The 17,467-nt window shown below is 41.8% G+C and overlaps 2 protein-coding genes across 11 annotated transcripts; both read left to right on the forward strand.

Annotated features, from left to right (window-relative positions):
- Positions 1 to 10,427, forward strand: lemd1 (LEM domain containing 1). Of its 10 annotated transcripts, none has more exons than XM_062566119.1 (13): positions 1 to 536; positions 1,139 to 1,259; positions 5,706 to 5,830; positions 7,248 to 7,344; positions 7,458 to 7,604; positions 8,004 to 8,044; positions 8,302 to 8,349; positions 8,454 to 8,597; positions 8,780 to 8,878; positions 8,996 to 9,103; positions 9,208 to 9,297; positions 9,505 to 9,563; positions 9,771 to 10,427. In XM_062566119.1, the coding sequence occupies exons 4-13, from the start codon at positions 7,263 to 7,265 to the stop codon at positions 10,036 to 10,038; spliced, it is 1,086 nt and encodes a 361-aa protein (XP_062422103.1). In that variant the 5' UTR covers positions 1 to 536; positions 1,139 to 1,259; positions 5,706 to 5,830; positions 7,248 to 7,262; the 3' UTR covers positions 10,039 to 10,427. The 10 variants fall into 10 exon arrangements, with proteins under 10 accessions (XP_062422103.1, XP_062422107.1, XP_062422108.1 ...); XM_062566123.1 differs by having other exon boundaries at positions 1,200 to 1,259; XM_062566124.1 differs by lacking the exons at positions 1 to 536; positions 1,139 to 1,259 and adding an exon at positions 3,536 to 4,226.
- Positions 10,428 to 10,499: 72 nt separating this feature from the next.
- On the forward strand, positions 10,500 to 14,936 carry pm20d1.2 (peptidase M20 domain containing 1, tandem duplicate 2). The gene is made up of 13 exons (XM_037480902.2): positions 10,500 to 10,822; positions 10,994 to 11,080; positions 11,976 to 12,211; positions 12,296 to 12,382; positions 12,473 to 12,606; positions 12,742 to 12,861; positions 13,007 to 13,082; positions 13,162 to 13,223; positions 13,304 to 13,382; positions 13,451 to 13,522; positions 13,603 to 13,768; positions 13,858 to 13,957; positions 14,286 to 14,936. The coding sequence occupies exons 1-13, from the start codon at positions 10,603 to 10,605 to the stop codon at positions 14,413 to 14,415; spliced, it is 1,569 nt and encodes a 522-aa protein (XP_037336799.2). The 5' UTR covers positions 10,500 to 10,602; the 3' UTR covers positions 14,416 to 14,936.
- Positions 14,937 to 17,467: the final 2,531 nt, after the last annotated feature.

The following is a 17,467-nucleotide window of genomic DNA, read 5'->3' on the forward strand; positions in this document are numbered from 1 at the left end:
AGAGAGAGAAGGAAGGGTTCGCAGGGAAGGAGTGAGGACGGGAAGAGGAGGAAGAGGAGGAAGAGGAGGGCGGACTGTGAGTGAAAACCAGGGCATCTCTAGCGCCGCTGCTGCAGCACAAGCAGCGCTGAGAAGGGACAGTTGTGACGGACAGGGAGACGCGTCAATCCTTCCCTCCCTACACGCCGGCGCTCGTTAAGGGCCAACAAGCTGTATCTTTTGGTCACATGGGGCTCCATCATGCAGTTGCTCGCACGGCGGCCTTTCTATCCCCCTTTCCTCGCGTAGGAAGCGGATCGAGGGGGAGAAAGCTGGAGGGGGGGGGGGTGAATGGGAGACGGGCATCTGCACCTGCTGTCTTCTTCCCATATTCATTCTGCCTGTACTAGTGGACTATTGAAAAAAACAGTCCTTCCAAAGACCAGGAGACCGTGAAGACACCAGGAACTCTTCCCATCGGGGTTGACTTGAAGGCACCCTGGTCATCATTCTGTTCATCTTTAAACCAGCCAAATTGTCAACACTTTATGTGCAAGGTGACAAATACAAACTTTGCATCATTTGTTGTCCAGATGTAAATGCAACAAAAATGCTTTTCTGCTTCTGGGGATAAGTGAGCGGAATATTCAGCAACTGGCTGCAAAGATCAACTGGAGTGCCAGGACTGAAAGGAAAGGGAACAAACACAATGGGGAGCCCCCCCCCTCAGCCCCTCTTTTATCCTTTTCCATCCAGGACCCATGGGCACTCTGCCAACTTGGAATCTTAAGAACTCATTCAGCAAAAGCAAAAGAAAGGGACTTGTTTAAAGCCAGGACCCATTCGCTCACAGTCTCTGGTTTTTCTTTACATTGCGCACGTGAAGAGGGATTTCTGGTTACTGTTTTTTTCTGACATTGCATCAGAGGGGAGGGGGGGGGGGGGTATGGAGCGGGGCGGAAGGGTCCGGGGGGGGACCATTCATGCAACGTTTCGTCAGATTTGTGGTTTTTGGAGAATTGTGAGCGAGCGATCTGCCCTCTGAGCCCCCCCCCCCCCCCCCCCCCAGCCCCTTACCTCTCTCTCTATCTCTCTCTCTCACACACACACACACACACACACAGTTTTCATCCTGCTTTTACTCCCCCTATCTCCCCAGTCTCGCTCCTGCTCACGCAGTAACTCCTCCTCCCCCCACTACCCATTGTCTCACCATACAGTATCAGGCTGAGGGGATGCTGTACTCATTCCAGCGAGGGAGGCGGGTGAGGAAGAAGGAGGTAAGAGTCGGATTTTATTCATGTGAATACGAGCAGCACTAAATGCACGTCAACGCTACTCTATAAAGTGGACAAATATAAATTTGTTCCATCCCAGAATGACAGTGATGCTCTTAGGCTTTCATGTGTTGTAGTCAGTCTCTCAGTGTGTGTGTGTTGGACGTCTTGTCCGCCGGTGCAAGGTGGGTTTGTAATAGATGAAAAAGGAGAACAGCATAAAAAATGAGGCGCCATCGTTCTATCTTTCATTTTATGATACAATATCTAAATGTCAAATTGTGTAACATCATTCACTTGCTGTACTGTTATAGCCTTACATCATTTTTTTTTTCTTAGAGAAGATATTCACACTTTGCATATTTGTCCAAAAGGCTAATAACTAATAAATCTAAATCCAATGAAAACATCTGGATACTGACTATTCCCTTAATTGGTTCCTATCAGTCAGTGGACCGTGAATGATGTTTACGGATAAAAGCTGATGGTCCCTGTGGCTGAGATTCACCTTCTTGTCAGAACGGGGCTTTCCTAATTTATGCTGAGACATGCATGAGCCTCCCTGGAGCTTAGTGGCAGTGTTTTTTTTTTCAAAACCTCCGAAAAAAGGCCAATCGAGTGAACATTTTCCTTTATTATGTCCTCTGTCAGAGCTTATGTAAATGCCAAGCATATTTGAGGCCAACGAGATACACGCGTGATAACCGCTGAATGTTTGTTTAGGCTTCCAGACTTTTTTTTAAATCACACCCAGCTTCTTTTTACAAAAAAGTTTGAGGTCTCAAGAGGAAGTTCAGACATCTCGCAACTTCAGGAATTGATAAAAAAAAGCCAACTTAACATAGCCACGCTACAAGAAAAGGACGAGCATCTTTCAAAATAAGTGCTTTCCCAATCCTGTTGCAAGAACAACTTGAAACAGGTGCATAAAAGAACGACCAGAAGTGGTTCCCAGGACTGGACAGCCGGGTACAGGAAGCTTTGTGTGTGTGTTTGGAGAAAAGAAAAAAGGAAAAAAAGTCTTCCTCAATGGGTCTTTTGTTGTTTGAGTTGGAGGCAGCAACAAGCACAAGAAACACTGACTGACAAATACCTGGCCCCTCTGGGCCTCAAATATCTCAGAGTCACACTTATACAGTGTCAACGAATGCCTCCTCTGTCCTCCATGGCAGCCCGGTCTCTGTCCACGAGCTGTTTTCACAGAGGATACTGTTTTCTGAGCAGACATGTGGCTGTGCAGATTTCGCCCGCATTGCCGGGACTGCGGAGTCTGAAGGGGTCGACCAAAAGGTGACGAACGGTCTGCTGGGTGATGTGATTTCTATTCAGCTATTAAATCAATAAGGCAGTTTTCTATGCATTACTTATGATCCACTCTTTGATTCAATATGCGTGAGTGTTGTACTGCATGGCGTCTTTGCACACTTTAGATGTCACCATAGACATAACAACACTTCCGGTGGCCACAAGTAGAATCTAAAGGCTGTTTCAGAGAGGCAGAAGGCGTTTGATTACAATTGAACCTTTTCCCCGTGAACTGGAGTTTAAAACAGAATTCTTAATGAAGGAATATTGTGTGGAACCCCCGGAGGAATTTAACAGCTTGCAGGATATTGCTGTAAAATTCAGGCGTCAGACAGGGGTCAATGTATTTGCGTCTGTGCTCTGAAAAATAGACTAACAAGACAGTTTCCTCTTAGACCCTCGGGCCTCAGATGAATACTTACAGTTTCTTTGGTTAATTATTCATGACAATGTAAGTTATAAAAACCTGGATGCTATCTGCAGACTACGCCATTTTTTTAAACTCCTTTTGCCTTCACGCGGTCAGCCTTTCTCAAACTGTACCAGTCACTGATTTTGTATTATTCTCTCCCAAATCAAGCCACATTTGTGTCTTATGGCTTTCTATTCCTATGTGAGTTGGTTCTGGCATTTCATGTAGGGTCTAAAGCCATCGGATACTCAGTGGACAGTCTAGTGGGTTTGAAAGATTTCTTTGCTATAGTTCTCTTCTAATTGCAAATGTTATGTATCCCCACTCAAACAAGAAAATTAACAAAATAATCAAGAAATGTAAAATGAATGTAATTAAAGTTTAGACTATTTCTTTAGCAGCTATTTGTGGCATCTACTTTATTATCTAATGATATCAATATAATCTGTAGTCAACAGCATCTTCCCTGACATCAAACCTTTGCAGTAGGGGTTTTTACACAGATATCCTATTTTATATACACACTGTAAAAGAAAATCCTAATTTGACAAAAAATATTTTTTTACACTAGCTTTTCTGTTTTTTTAAAGTATTTACAAAACTCTGTAAAAATAAAGATAAAGTAAATTAACAGTCCAACCGTACATTTAAGTACTATGCTAATAATATTGTGACTTAGCCGATCAATAAACAGCTTCGAGCTCTCCCCCTTTTGAACGTTTCTTTGGAGGCATTCAGGGATGTGTTTTATCACTAAAATCATTAACCAACATCACAGCCTGTTTTTGTTGTTAATTCAAGATGATTACCAACAGCAATGACATCATAGCATGTGAAAATTTAAATATTATGCAACAGCTGTGATAATCTATGGATTTTTTTTTAAATTAAATTAAATCAAGAGAAGATTCTGGCCACTCTCATTGCCTCCAACTTTTTAAACCAACACCACTTTGAAACATCCCGGTCAAAGTCACATCAAAAGTCTTTTCATTCATCTTGTCATCTTATTTTATGTTGATTTGTCAAAGAATCGGTTATTCATCATTGAACTATCATTCAAGTTCACATTCAAAATCTTTTTCTTCATCTTGTTTCCTTCGCTAGAAGATCGCACCCTGCGACCAGAACCATAAACTTTGAGCTGCATCTTCACAGGAACTTGGTGTGCATCTTAACCAGCGGAGCCCCCACAGCTATTTCATGAATCCCTCCAAATGTTGCCTCTCAAGGGTCCTACCCCCTCCCTGCAGGTATATTTAAAAAGGATTCCACGAGGATTCAAGCATTTGACTGCAATAACTCTGAATATCTCAAAGTGAACACGAGCGAGTCAGGACTCAAACCACTTGGATTTGAGACTTTAGGAGATCTCCGTCCACAGTTTTCTGTGACAGATGTTGGGTTCTGAAGGCCGAAGGGGAGACCACCTTCCCTTTGTTCTCGTCCAGGCAGGATACAGTGAATCAAAGAGTCTACTAGCTCAGGTTTTAAAAATCCAAAAGTATTTAATAACTAAACTAAGAGTAAGGCCTACAATTACAAATACAATGTGAATAGTAATATATTTCGCGAAATAGAGAATTCTCCGACCAAGTCCAAGGTGACTCATCAGAACGGCTGCAGAAAATTCTAACTGTTCTTCTCCCGGTTCAATGATTCGAAAGCTCCCGGGGGGGTTGTCTTCTGGGTGTATTTGAATGTCATTGGCTCCTTCTGCAAGTATCTCCTTCTGGTCCAGCCTTTTCACATCCACGTGTGAATCTGAAACCCCTCTCTGCCTCATCTCTCCCTCACATTCCAATGCATTCTATGTAAGAACATTTTGGCTTTATGCCTCAATGAGTGAATATAACATAGTATACATAGTTTGTCTTCATCTTATAACTAGTATACTTCAATTACAACACAACATATAAAATCACAGTACTTATCACAGTTTATCTGGTGCAATACATTGCATCCAATTGCTTAACTAATACCTGAAAAAACTCCCAACAAAAACCCTCTCTGGGGAAAGTTGGGAGAAATCTATAAAGGACGGCGATTAGCTTCTGTCCCCAAGTTTTAACATTACATCATGACAGGATGTTAATGTGACTAAAACTTGTTATTGACTATAATGCATTCACTTCGTTTAACATACAAATGTAATATCTACTATCTAACATCACACAAACTATAATTCCACACTAAACATTGAGACGTGTAACATACTTCTCACCGCTAGGGGTGCACTTCTTCTTAAATTCCTAACACACAACGCATGACTTTCAATCGACCATATAATCTGTCTCCTTTGCTTTGGAATGTTCAATACGGTTTCAAACCAACAACATTCATTGATACTCAGCAAAAGGCACAATACAAACAGAGGTAACACGCTACAGTATGTTCTGGCATGTCAGGTGCTATTTCTACGACATTGGTGTGAATCTCAAAAAGGTGTGCCAAAATTGTGAAAATACCGTTTCCTGCATTACATCGCTTTAAGTGAAAAAAGAGTTGAGTTGCACCATAAAGAAATCAAAATAAAACACCACTTTAAGTTTTGGGTTTACCGGTGTATCTTGACTGCTGATGATTTGAGGTTTTAGATAATCAAGTAGTTTATTGAACAAGGTGTTTTGTTTGGGGAAAAGTCCTCAATAGAACAATTCTGCATCTCCTGCTTAACAGACAATCACCTGAACAAGAGATTTTCTTCTATTCTTTTTATAATATGTCAACAGATGTTAGGGGGGGAACCACTGGCCTACATGGATGTCCATCGTTCCAGTAGAAAAGCCACACGGACCAGACCGACCACAACTACACCCACACCAACCACAGCCTGGGTCACACCTGAAGGTCGAAGGTACACTTTTCATTTCATAATTGAGACTTTCATTACTCCGGGGGTTCACGCAACACGTTTCGACGCGTCAGAGGGGCAAAACCTCACATGTAAATAATAAGACGGGGTTTAAGCAATTAAAACCTTGCTGCGACAGGTAATATAACCTGCATTTATAGTTGTTAGCACAATTATAAACAATATGATATTAGCAAAAATAAATAACAAACAGTAACAACAAATACATTCCGCGTTCACTCGCTGTAGCCGGAATTGTCAAATTGCTGTCAATCAGGCGGTCGGTGGCAGCTGTTCATCCGGCGAGGTCCTCAGACGCGTGGCCGAGAAGGTTCCTTCGAGGCACCGGTTTTGTGTGTGTGCGTGCGTGTGCGTGTGTGTGCGCAAATATAACCAACAGCCGCAGAAGTTGAACTAACTTTGCTTTATTTTCGCGCGTCGTGCTGTGCGGACATGTCGCTTTCTTCGGAGAACCCCGCTCACTTCTCCAAATCGAGACTAAAGTCGGATCTGGTCGCGCACAACGTGGCGCTCCCCCCCGCCAAGAGCAGAAAGGAGGTTTACGTGGAGTTGCACCTAAAACACATCCAGCGGAAAAACGCAGCGGAATTCTCCAGCGACGAGGAGGATCGAGTGGAAAACGCGGAAGTGAGTCGATCGCTGGTTTGTGTTTTTGCGGCAGGATACTTTTATGGATACGTTTTGCAATCCCAACTTTCTGCAACTTCGCCTGATGATGATGCAATCTGTTCGATCAGTGTACCTTTTTTTGGTGGGAAACCTTGCAAAGAATGCTTGTTTTTTTATAGAAGTAATAAACGGTATGAACTGAATTACACCGATGGTGTAAAGCTGTTTATGGATCTGAGGATCTGGGTCACGGCTTCCAAACGGGCCTCTCTCTCTGCTTGCTGCAGCATGTGTGCCAACAGCTGCATGCCGGCAAAGGTTAACATGAGAGGCTTCTGCAGCTTTCGCTCGTGCCACTGCAGGTCCGGTGCACGCGCTCGCTCCACCTGTCGCTGTCACACTGGTTTCTGCGCCGAGTCTCGGGTTTAGTGTGTTCGTCCAGGCTTCTTAATCAACACCACTGCACCTAATGCAGCTTTTTAGAGCTGAATGAATCTGTTGGAAGAAAATACATCTCCTCTGATTCAACTAAGCAATGCCGTCTTTTACTGGTGGCAGTTTTTACCAGTAATTTGCAGCTAAATACGTTTTAGATTGCAGGCAAGTTGACTATCTTGCCGTGTGCCTAATGTTGGTTGAAACTTTTTCTATTGATTGAAGATAATAATTGGCAGATTGGTTGATCTGTTTTTTGTGTGGCATATAGTGCCAAACCAATATGTCATCAGAGCTGCAGTCGTCTTTGCGTCTTGAACAGCTTTTTAATGTATTCCCGTTTTGGTCGGACAAGGAGGAGGATGAGCGGATGCCCGACCTGAGTGGATTGACTGATGATGACCTCAAGGCCGCCCTTCTCCGACACGGGGTCGAAGCTGGTCCCATCGTTGGTAAGTGTACACGTCGTCACCTTCTCGGCAGTGTGTTTTTTGTTCATCTACACCGTTTTGCCCCCCTGTCTCAAAATGATCCAACTGCCGTTTTTGTTTTTGTCTTTGCTAAGCCTCCACCAGAGGGGTGTATGAGAACAAGCTCAGGAAACTGCTTCAGTCTGATGGACAAGGTGTTCTGAACGGAGCAGAGCGAGGTGTGTTGTACTCTGACAGTGAAGATGAGGAGGAAACGGTGGAACAAGACGTCGAAGAGTCAAGTATGTGTTTTTTTTTTTTTTTTTTTTTAATCTTTTTTTATTTACACTAGAAAAATAAAGATACAATTTTATAATTTGACTGTAAAAGAGCCTGTGTCTTAAAAAGTAGCTTACATTAATGTTAAATATAATTTGCCTGGATCTATCAATAGTTGCCTCTGTATAAAACAGAGGCATAGTTTAGCAAACACCCAATAAAAAGAGATGCTCTGAGTAATGTTTTTCTTAGTGACTGCATTTTGAAGAGCGTAGTTTGGAAGTCTGATGGATGGAGCTCCATGATTAATAAGCCATTCAATAATATAACGTGGTGGCTTGTTGTGTGTTGATCGAAGGGATTGCTTTTGCATACAAGGCCTTTTCTTGTGGTCATGGCCTGGTTTTCTGTCACTTTCACAGGTTCCAAAAAGGGTGACCGGCCACAACAAGGGAGCAGCGAGGTGAGACAATCGTAGTTCTGGATTATTACAAATCCTGATTTAATGACCTGTACCACTTGATTTGTGTGAATTTGGGGGGGGCGCTTACACCATCGGTACCTCAGCTGTTGAATAGATTTTCCTGCGTTTTCCCATCACACGATTTTGATGATACAAACCTGCCCTGCAGTGCCACTTGGTGGTTACCGGCGGCAACTGTTCTACCTGGAGCTGTTCATTTTGTTGAGTGAGCGCTCGTATTTGTGTTGTGTTTTCAGACTCGTGGCTTTGTTTACCCGCAGTGCTTTTTGCCCCAATCAAGGCTGGTAAATACTACATTACTTTGGTACAAAATTCTGTCAAACTGGATTCTCGGGGGGGAGGCACTGATGTATATTTTTCCGTGTTTGATTGGGTTGGCCTTTTGTAGTATGTTCGTGCTTCTAGAAACGGGGAACTAAGTCCCAAGCGGAATTCAGGGAATGCGATGAACTCGCTGGAACGAAGCTCACAAATTCCGGTAGGAATTAGCAGAGCATCCCCTGTAGATCAACGCTCGGGATTAGGATCAGGGGTAGGCTGGTCTTCTTTCACTGCTTTCATTCCTCTTTTAGACTGCAAATGTATTGAGTGTCCTCCTCAAGCCACCAATGGGATATGTGTTTGTCTTACAACAACGGGTGTTGGTGTTAAGGTGGTGTGATGAAAGATGCATGCTTGTGTTTTTTGTTGATACGACAATACTCATCTTTGCAGTTTGCATCTGGATCAGTTATGCCCAATGGGGACTCGACAATTTCCTCTCAGGCCTTCAGCATCACGCAAATGGTCGAGGAGGAAAGTTTATTCTTGCATGTTTGTAAAACCACAGCTTCTGAACTTTGATAAATGACCCTGTCATCTTTATTTTAAAGGTTGTACGTCATCGCCGCCCCCAGTAATGTGTGTCGTGTCATTCACTTCGAACAACAGATGGAGAGTTCGAGGTCACACTCTGTGGACTTGGCCACTGAGAGGGATGTGAATGGGTGCAATGTGCAGCAGCAGCAGCAGCAGCAGCATTGGTCGCGGTTCAACCGGGTCAGTGGCGCTCACACGCGGTGGTCTGAAATGTTGATGTTCACTGGAAACGGGAGGAAATTGATACCATGTGAATCCCAATCTGTTGTCTTCTGTTTTTGTAGCTGGACATTCAAACCCCTAAAGGGGGCAACCTGAAGAACCAGTCGATGTACTACACTCCCAAGGAATCCACTTATGAGTCTGAAATCAAGGCATAAACATCATCATATTTTCTCATGTGCATTTGGAAATTCAATTAGAAAAAAATATAGTTAAATTATGAGTTGCTCTTTAAAAAAAAAAGTTGACCATATGTGAATCTTTATTGCCACTTGACATGCTCGGCCTCTTACTTATTTCTCTTTTCCACTGATTTACTTTGAAATGGATTTTCTGCTCTTGTTTCATGACTTTCTCAGGAGCCTGTGAAAGACACTTTCAGTCTTCCAAACACTACTGCCACACCCACAGGGATCTAGTGAGTGACACACACACACACACACACACACCATTGCAGGGTGCCACCGTTTTTTCAGTTGTTGAACGACAATGAGATTTGATAAAGTGCAAGAATTATACAGGAATTGTTGGTGGCTGACACACAAACCTCTTGCATTGTAAAACTCCAACGCAAATCGGACTGTTGTGTTTGGGTCATCACCACACGTACTCTGTTGTATTTCAGTGCCACTTGCCGGAGACCCATCAAAGGCGCCGCGGGGAGACCTGTCCAGAACACTTACCCGGTCACGCCCGCCAGTCCCACGACCCAGGCGAGGCAAGAGGTCGAGCGGCGCCTCGTGCCGGTCCAGATTCAGATTTTGTTCTTCCTCGTTGTGGTGTGCCTCATGTACCTCGTTTATGTTTGTGTTGAGGACGATTCATTTAGTCCATTTGCAACCTTGCTGGACAGTGCAGGCAGTGACGGGGGCCAGCTCTCTGAGCTGGAGTAACCCGGGGTTCTTTTAGTCGGCACCTTGACTTAAGGTTGCAAGGGTCACATTTGTTGGTGATAGGAGCCATAATGACCCTACCCTGTGAAATCTTCAGGAAGCATACATCGCATTACTATTGACTGTGTCTTTATGGGAGTAAAACTTCTAGATGGTGTTCTTATGGATGTTATCAAAGTGCTTTTGTTGTTGGAAAAAAATGTTAAACACAGAAATTTAAACTTTAAAAGATGTTATCTAATGTATAAATGATAATTTTATATTTCCTAACTCAAATTGTGTATGATGTTGGGATGCCTTTTCAAACATTGCCTCAACTCTACTTGTGTAATGTTCATGTGTCATTTTAAAAATGTTTTAACCATGTTTGAATAAAGAATTGCTTTATACTTTGTCTTGTGCAACTAATTATACCAACGAAACCGTGAGTGCATGCAGCTCCACAATCTAGTACGTTTCACTTTAAATAGATCTGAGGAAGATGACACGTGTCATGTCGATGTGCGCCAGCAGGGGGCGCTCCTTCAAACACGTTCACTCTGCACACGAGCTCCGTGCAGCACAATGACGGACTCGGGGTCGAAGTTTAAAACGCTCAAACTTCTGAAGCTTATTCTGAGTGGTTTTCTCGTTGCGGTCTCGCTGTTATTGACCATCGCGTCCATCCGGACGCTTTCACTGGACGTAAATGTCGGAATGCAGCTCGCACGTTGGGAAAAGACTAATAACGTCTCGCTCGTCATAAGCCAGCAGCAGCGCGAGGAGCTCCTCGCCAATTTTAAAGGTATTTTTATTTTATTTTATTTTGTTTTGCCTGCCTCTGGGAAGTTTAAATGCTTGTTAAACCGTATCACCGTAGCTGGAAGAACGCCCCTCTCTCTCTCTCTCTCTCCCCCCCCCCCCCCCCGGTGAGCGACGTTCATCAGCGTTAATTAATCCCTGTTTGTCCGTCCAGAGGCGGTCCGGATCCCCACGGTGTCCTTTTCAGAAGACGAGAGCAACACCACCGCGCTGCGAGAGTTTGACCGGTTCCTCCGGAAAGGTAAAGTTCAATGAATCTCTCTCTCACACACACACACACACACACACACACACACACACACACACACACACACACACACACACACACACACACAGGTGACGTTACGTGTCTTATCTTAAAACCAATGACCCGGCGTCCATTGAGCTCTTCTCTACTCGCTGAACGTTAGCAACGTTGAGATAACATGAGCTAGCTAACTTAACGTTACGTTAAGCTAACCTATGTTATAGCTCGGATTAAGCTGACTTAACGTTGACTAACATAACTTTTCAATTCTATGTAAATTCGGTTTAACTGTCAAGCTTGCGCAGTGCTCATCAGCACTATCCTCACGAAGTAATCAATATGGTGACATCACATTATTTAAATTAGCGTTACAGGTGCCTGCAGTATTTGTACGTGACATTTAACATGCACTGTTTTCATCAAGTTAAAACTAGTAGTAAAAACACCAAAAAATATATTCAGTTTGCTTTCAGACAAAAGCTGTATTTAACACAAGAAGAAACAGTCCCAGCAAATGTTTGGCTTTGTTTCTTGAGAAATTAAAAATAACTCAATGCTTTTTTTTAAACAGATCACGTGGTTTCAACGTATTGTATCATACAGTTTTACATGTAAAAAAATGGTTACTAGGATCGAAAGGGTTGGTCTAGAAATGTTGTATTTGTTACTTTTTGTGAGCTCAACATTAAAGCTACAAAGGACTTCTGGTCTGTTGTATGCGTTACGCCCTAAAGACTCTGGACCCTGCTTTTGCCATATTTTTATTTAAATGTTTCAGAACGCATGCCACACGGTCACCTTTGTTCACTCTCATTTTGGTATTAAACTACGTAAATGGTACAAACATGGTTTGCACCGTTTTAAGCTTGTGCTCTTCTTCCCGTGTCAGCTTTCCCCACAGTTTTTTCTTCAGACTTGGTTCGTCATGAATTGGTGGCAAACTACAGCCACCTGTTTTGGGTGCAAGGATCCCAGCCGGACCTGGTGCCATACCTGCTCCTGGCCCACATAGACGTAGTACCTGCCTCGGAATCGGATGGCTGGGATGCCCCACCATTTTCTGCCAAGGAGATAGATGGATTCATCTATGGGAGAGGAACCATAGATGACAAGGGCTCTTTGGTGGTGAGAGGACGTGTAACATCTTGTATGACAAATTAACTTCTCATGGGGCAACCAGACTAATCCAAAATGATTTATTTCTTCCAGGGAATTCTTCAAGCACTGGAGTACTTACTGATGAAAGGCTATGCTCCACGCAGAGGATTTTATATTGGTCTAGGTCACGATGAAGAAGTACTTCATCCAACGTTTACTCTTTGAAATTGTGAAGTTGGATACGATTCAAACTCTTATTGATGTATTTCTCCTTTTCTTTATTTACAGGTCAATGGTAAAAAGGGGGCAATGAACATAGTACGTGTTCTGAAGCAGCGTGGCGTGCGGCTTTTGTTTGTCCTGGACGAGGGCCTGGCTGTTCTTGATGGAGTCATCAGTGGCCTCCAAGGACCTGCTGCACTGTGAGAGCCTTTTATACTCTGGTAGAAACATGAGCATTGCACAAAATGACATGTCTCTCCATTAAATTGAATAATTACATATATATGACATTTTTTTGATTTTGTTGTCGTTTTTCTCTTCTACGTGTTTTATAGGATTGGGATAAGTGAAAAGGGTTCAGCGACTGTAAAGCTTAGCGTGTTTATGGCCCCTGGTCATTCCTCCATGCCCCCCAGTGAGACCAGCATCGGGGTCTTGGCTGCAGCGGTCAAAAGGTAAGAGTTTTAACCTCTTCTAATTCAGATTTCTTTTCTATGAATTGTTGTTAGTCTTTGTGTTTTTGCAGAACTACATTTTTTAAGCACTCTTCAAACAAATGGCAATATCTAATATTTGTATTGGGGCGTGCTAACGCCTCAGACTAGAGGACAACCCTATGCCAAGATTATTTGGTCATGGGCCTGAAAAGGGAACATTTGAGCATCTGGCGCTCAAGGTAAGACGAGCCAGCTACTTTGAACATTTTAGCACTTTTAATAGTATATTAAATTATTTCTGTTTTTCTTTTTTTTCAGTTTGGACTCCCAATGAAGTTCATAATGTCAAATTTGTGGCTTTTTGCGCCACTCCTGGGCAGGTAGATACACCCTAAAATTAATTTGTCAGGTTTCCTTCCGATTGAGTCTAAAAAATGGTTCGGCATGTTTTATATTCCAGGGTACTTGAAAGAAAACCAGAAACAAATGCTTTCGTAAGGACAACTACAGCAGTCACCATGTTTAATGCAGGAGTTAAGGTACAGTTATTTATTCTCTATTAGATGGCAAGTCTTTCATCACCAACCTAAATTCTCCCAACATGTAGGTGAATATCATGCCGTCCCTCGCTGAAGCTTATGTGAATCTGCGAATCCATTCAGCACAGTCTCTACAAGAGGTAGTCAGCAGTTTGCTTCTCCTTTTTTCTATATTTCTTCATATATGTATTATGAGTTAGAGGTCTGCTGTCACTTGTAGGTCCTGGACCTAGTGCAGTCCACAGTGGGGGACAAACGAGTGAAGATAGAGCTTGTTGATGGATTTGACCCCTTGCCTGTGAGCTCTATGGATGACAAGTCCTTTGGCTTCCAGATCATTAAGAGGACTGTGTTGGAAATGTTTCCAACCGTCACAGTTGCTCCAGGTAGAATTAAGCCGGACGTAAATGTATAAAAATGTGGTCGCTAAGGTCCAAATATTCAATGACTGTTTGATCATTTCTTTTATGTTCAGGTATCTGCATCGGGAACACAGACAGTCGACACTTTAAAGACCTGACGAATGATATTTATCGCTTCGCCCCTGTGTGGTTTAAAGCGGGCGATGCTCAAAGGTGATGATCCGTTTTATCTAATGATACATACAAATAGCTTAATAAAGGCTACTGCAGTCAGTATATTAAACTACGTGGCCAAAATCATTTCTGGTAAACAAGGAGGTGAACAAAAGAGTGTTTTGTTGTTAACACTTCTCTCATAGACTCATAATGTTCATAATTATGGTTGAACAACTATTAACTTTACTCCAAGTTAAATTTATGGAAATAATCCTAAGACAAGTTTGCCACTCTGCTTTAATTATTAAAAAGCTAAGTGTGCTACATGAAAAGCACAAGGAAATGTATAAGCTATAGTTATTTTTTTTCTCTTTTTCTTTCTTAGATTCCATGGAATCAATGAACGGATTTCCAAAAAGAACTATGAAGAGCTTCTAGTATTCTACTTCAGTCTTATTCAAAATTGTGACATTGTGAAGCTCCCAGAGCCTCACAGCTCTGTCCATGAGCTCTGAAGAAGAGACCACATGGGTAAAATGAAATAATCGGATCAATGTCAACGTCACTAAGCGGTTGATGTGATTCTGTATTTTAGAGCCAGACAGTATTGCTTTACATTAAAAGACTATTTTTAATCTTGTTTGATGACATACAGTATTGACCATGTTCTGATGAATGATGCTCTGTATTTGTGATAATGATTTTGTTATAATGTTGAAATGATTTTCTTTTTATTAATTTATTGATACATTTATTTTGTGGGGCTGCTAATAGGAATGTATAATAACAAACTAAGGGTACATATACAATGTATGAATACATATTGATAACTAAATAAAATCAAGGCTTTGGCACGATTACAACTGTATTTTAAAAAGTAATTGGGATTTGTAAAAGCAGGTTGAATTTGCACGCAATTTTGAGGCATTTAAAATGATAACGTGTGATATTTTATTACATTTTGGACAGATGCACATGAAAAAGACTATTTTCCCCAAAATGTATGAAAAAACAAAACCGAGTTTACTCTCCAGACTTGAGAGGCCTTGAAAAAAACAAAACAAATCTATATTTCCTCTCATCTAAAGTAATGTTATTGAAACAATGCTCATTTCAGGCCGTTTAAAGCATTTTCAATCATTTTAAAAGACGTGTGTGTTGGGGAGCACATTAAAACTAGTTTGTGTCTTTAGGTCAATGTTGAGGACCTTTTGGGTCTGAAAAGCTTACCCAATGTAAAAGTGCCTTAAACTTTTATTCTTTGTAATAGTCAACAAGTGGTCACTTATGTGGTGCAAAACGAAGTCTGTTTCTATACAAGTCGATGATAAAAAAAAAAATACAGATTCTAATTTCATTTATTACCTCAATAACCGGATCGCAGACTGAGGCTGGACCTAAAGGCCGTTGTTTCACGACCGGGACCTATAACTGATCAATAATTCAGAAATGTAGAATTTGTATAGAGGTCACAGCTTTTCTAGCCCTCACACCAACCAATTACAAAAGTTTCTATACAAAGAACATAATGTCATGGCTCTCTTGAGTTTCTCGTTATTTCTACAAGTCTGATTGCTCTCATAGAGTGACAGAAACTTCTTTGTCACAAAAAAGATTCTTGAAGTTTGGTTCTTTTATGACGTTATTATGGTTTAACAGAAAAAGTGACAAAATCTGCTGGGTCAAAAATATACATACAGCAACATAAATTACAGCAATATTGGTGAGTTGTGTCAATGAAATGAGTTTCATAGCATGGCCTCTTGTGAGTTATTATAAGTGACTTCTTTGAGGCCATTTGAATAAGGCTCAGTGGAAACAAACGCCCACAAATGGGAAAGTCAAAGGAGCGCAGCATGGATCTGAAAAGGCAAATCATTGACTTGAACAAGTCAGGAAAGTCATTGGAGCCATTTCAAAGCAGCTGCAGGTCCCAAGAGCCACAGTGCAAACAATTGTAAGTATGAAGTTCATGGCACTGTTTTGTCACTGCCACCATCAGGAAGAAAACACAAGCTATCACCTGCTGCTGAGTGAAAATTGGTCAGGAGGGTGAAGAGTCAACTGAACAACCAAAAAGCAGATCTGCCAAGAATTAGAAGCTGCTGGAACACGGGTGTCAGTGTCCACAGTTAAGCACGTTTTAAATCTTCGTCGACCAAGAGGCTGCCGTGCAAGAAGGAAGCCCTCGCTCTAAAAGTGGCACCTTAAGGCTTGACTGATGTTTGCTGCTGATCGCATGGACAAAAGTAAGACCTTCTGGAGGAATATTCGGTGGTCAGACGAAACAAAAATCTAGCTGTTTGGCCCCAATGCCCAGCAATTGGTCTGGAGGAGAAAAGGCGAGGCCTTTAACCCCAAGAACATCATGCCGTCAAGCACGGTGGTGGTAGTTTAATGCTGTGGGTGCTGTTTTGCTGCCAATGGAACTGGTGCTTTACAGAGAGTAAATGGGATCATGAAGAAGTAGGATTCTGTTCAAATTCTTCAAGATAACCTAAAATCATCAACCTGAAGGTTGGGCACAGTTGGGTGTTCCAACAGGACAATGACCCCAAACACGCATCAAAAGTGGTAATAGAATGGCTGAGTTAGGGTTTTAGAATGGCCTTCCCAAAGTCCCGACTTATATCACATTGAGAACATGTGAACAATGCTGAAGAAACAAGTCCATGTCAGAAAGACATCAAACTTAACTGAACTGCACCAATTCTGTCAGATTCAATAAGAAGCTTGTGAATGGCTGCCAAATGCGCCTCTAGAAGTGAACATGACCAAGGGACATGTAACCAAATATTAGCACTGCTGTATGAATATTTTTGACCCAGCAGATTTCATCACTTTTTCTGTTAACCCATAATAAAGTCACAAAAGAACCAAACTTCATGTTTTTTGTGACAAAGAGTCATTGTAACATACTTCTATCAGAGAAAAATCTGACTTGTAGAAATAAGGGGAAACTCAAGCCATGACATTATGTTCTTTCCAAGTGTATGTAAAACCTTTGACCACACCTGCGTGCATTGTAAATCATCTCATGTGACGCTGCTGGCCCAATCGAATATCTGTATTCTGGTAAGCGTTGCCTATGAAGTTAATTCACATGTCGTTCCCTCAAAAGGAAAATGTGGACAGCAAGACAACACTCATGGACTCCTAGACAGTACCAGTCAAAAGTTTGGACACATTCTCCCATTGGTTTAAATGAGAAATTTAGTCCAAACTGGTCCTAAGTTTTATGTTCTTCATTCCAATTATTAAATGCGACACCACAAAGTGTCACTACGAGATAAAGCATCATTCCTTTAAGTAAACCTACCAATTAAACCCCCAAATTAAAGAAAGATTTACTTTAGAACCAATTAGATAGGAAATAAGTCCTAACACTGTTTTAACCATGCAAAATAGACATCCTCGAACTTTGAATTTTATCTGAATAAACCTGGGTTACTCAATTCAATTTCATTGATGGCTGGCAACAGCAAACTTACGAAACTCTTCGTTACATTGAATACAATCATTTGATTGTAAGTGTTGTGTGTCTATCACTTGAATGTTGAATAAGGT

This window comes from Pungitius pungitius, chromosome 1 (assembly GCF_949316345.1).
Source record: "Pungitius pungitius chromosome 1, fPunPun2.1, whole genome shotgun sequence".
Classification (NCBI taxonomy): Eukaryota; Metazoa; Chordata; class Actinopteri; order Perciformes; family Gasterosteidae; genus Pungitius; species Pungitius pungitius.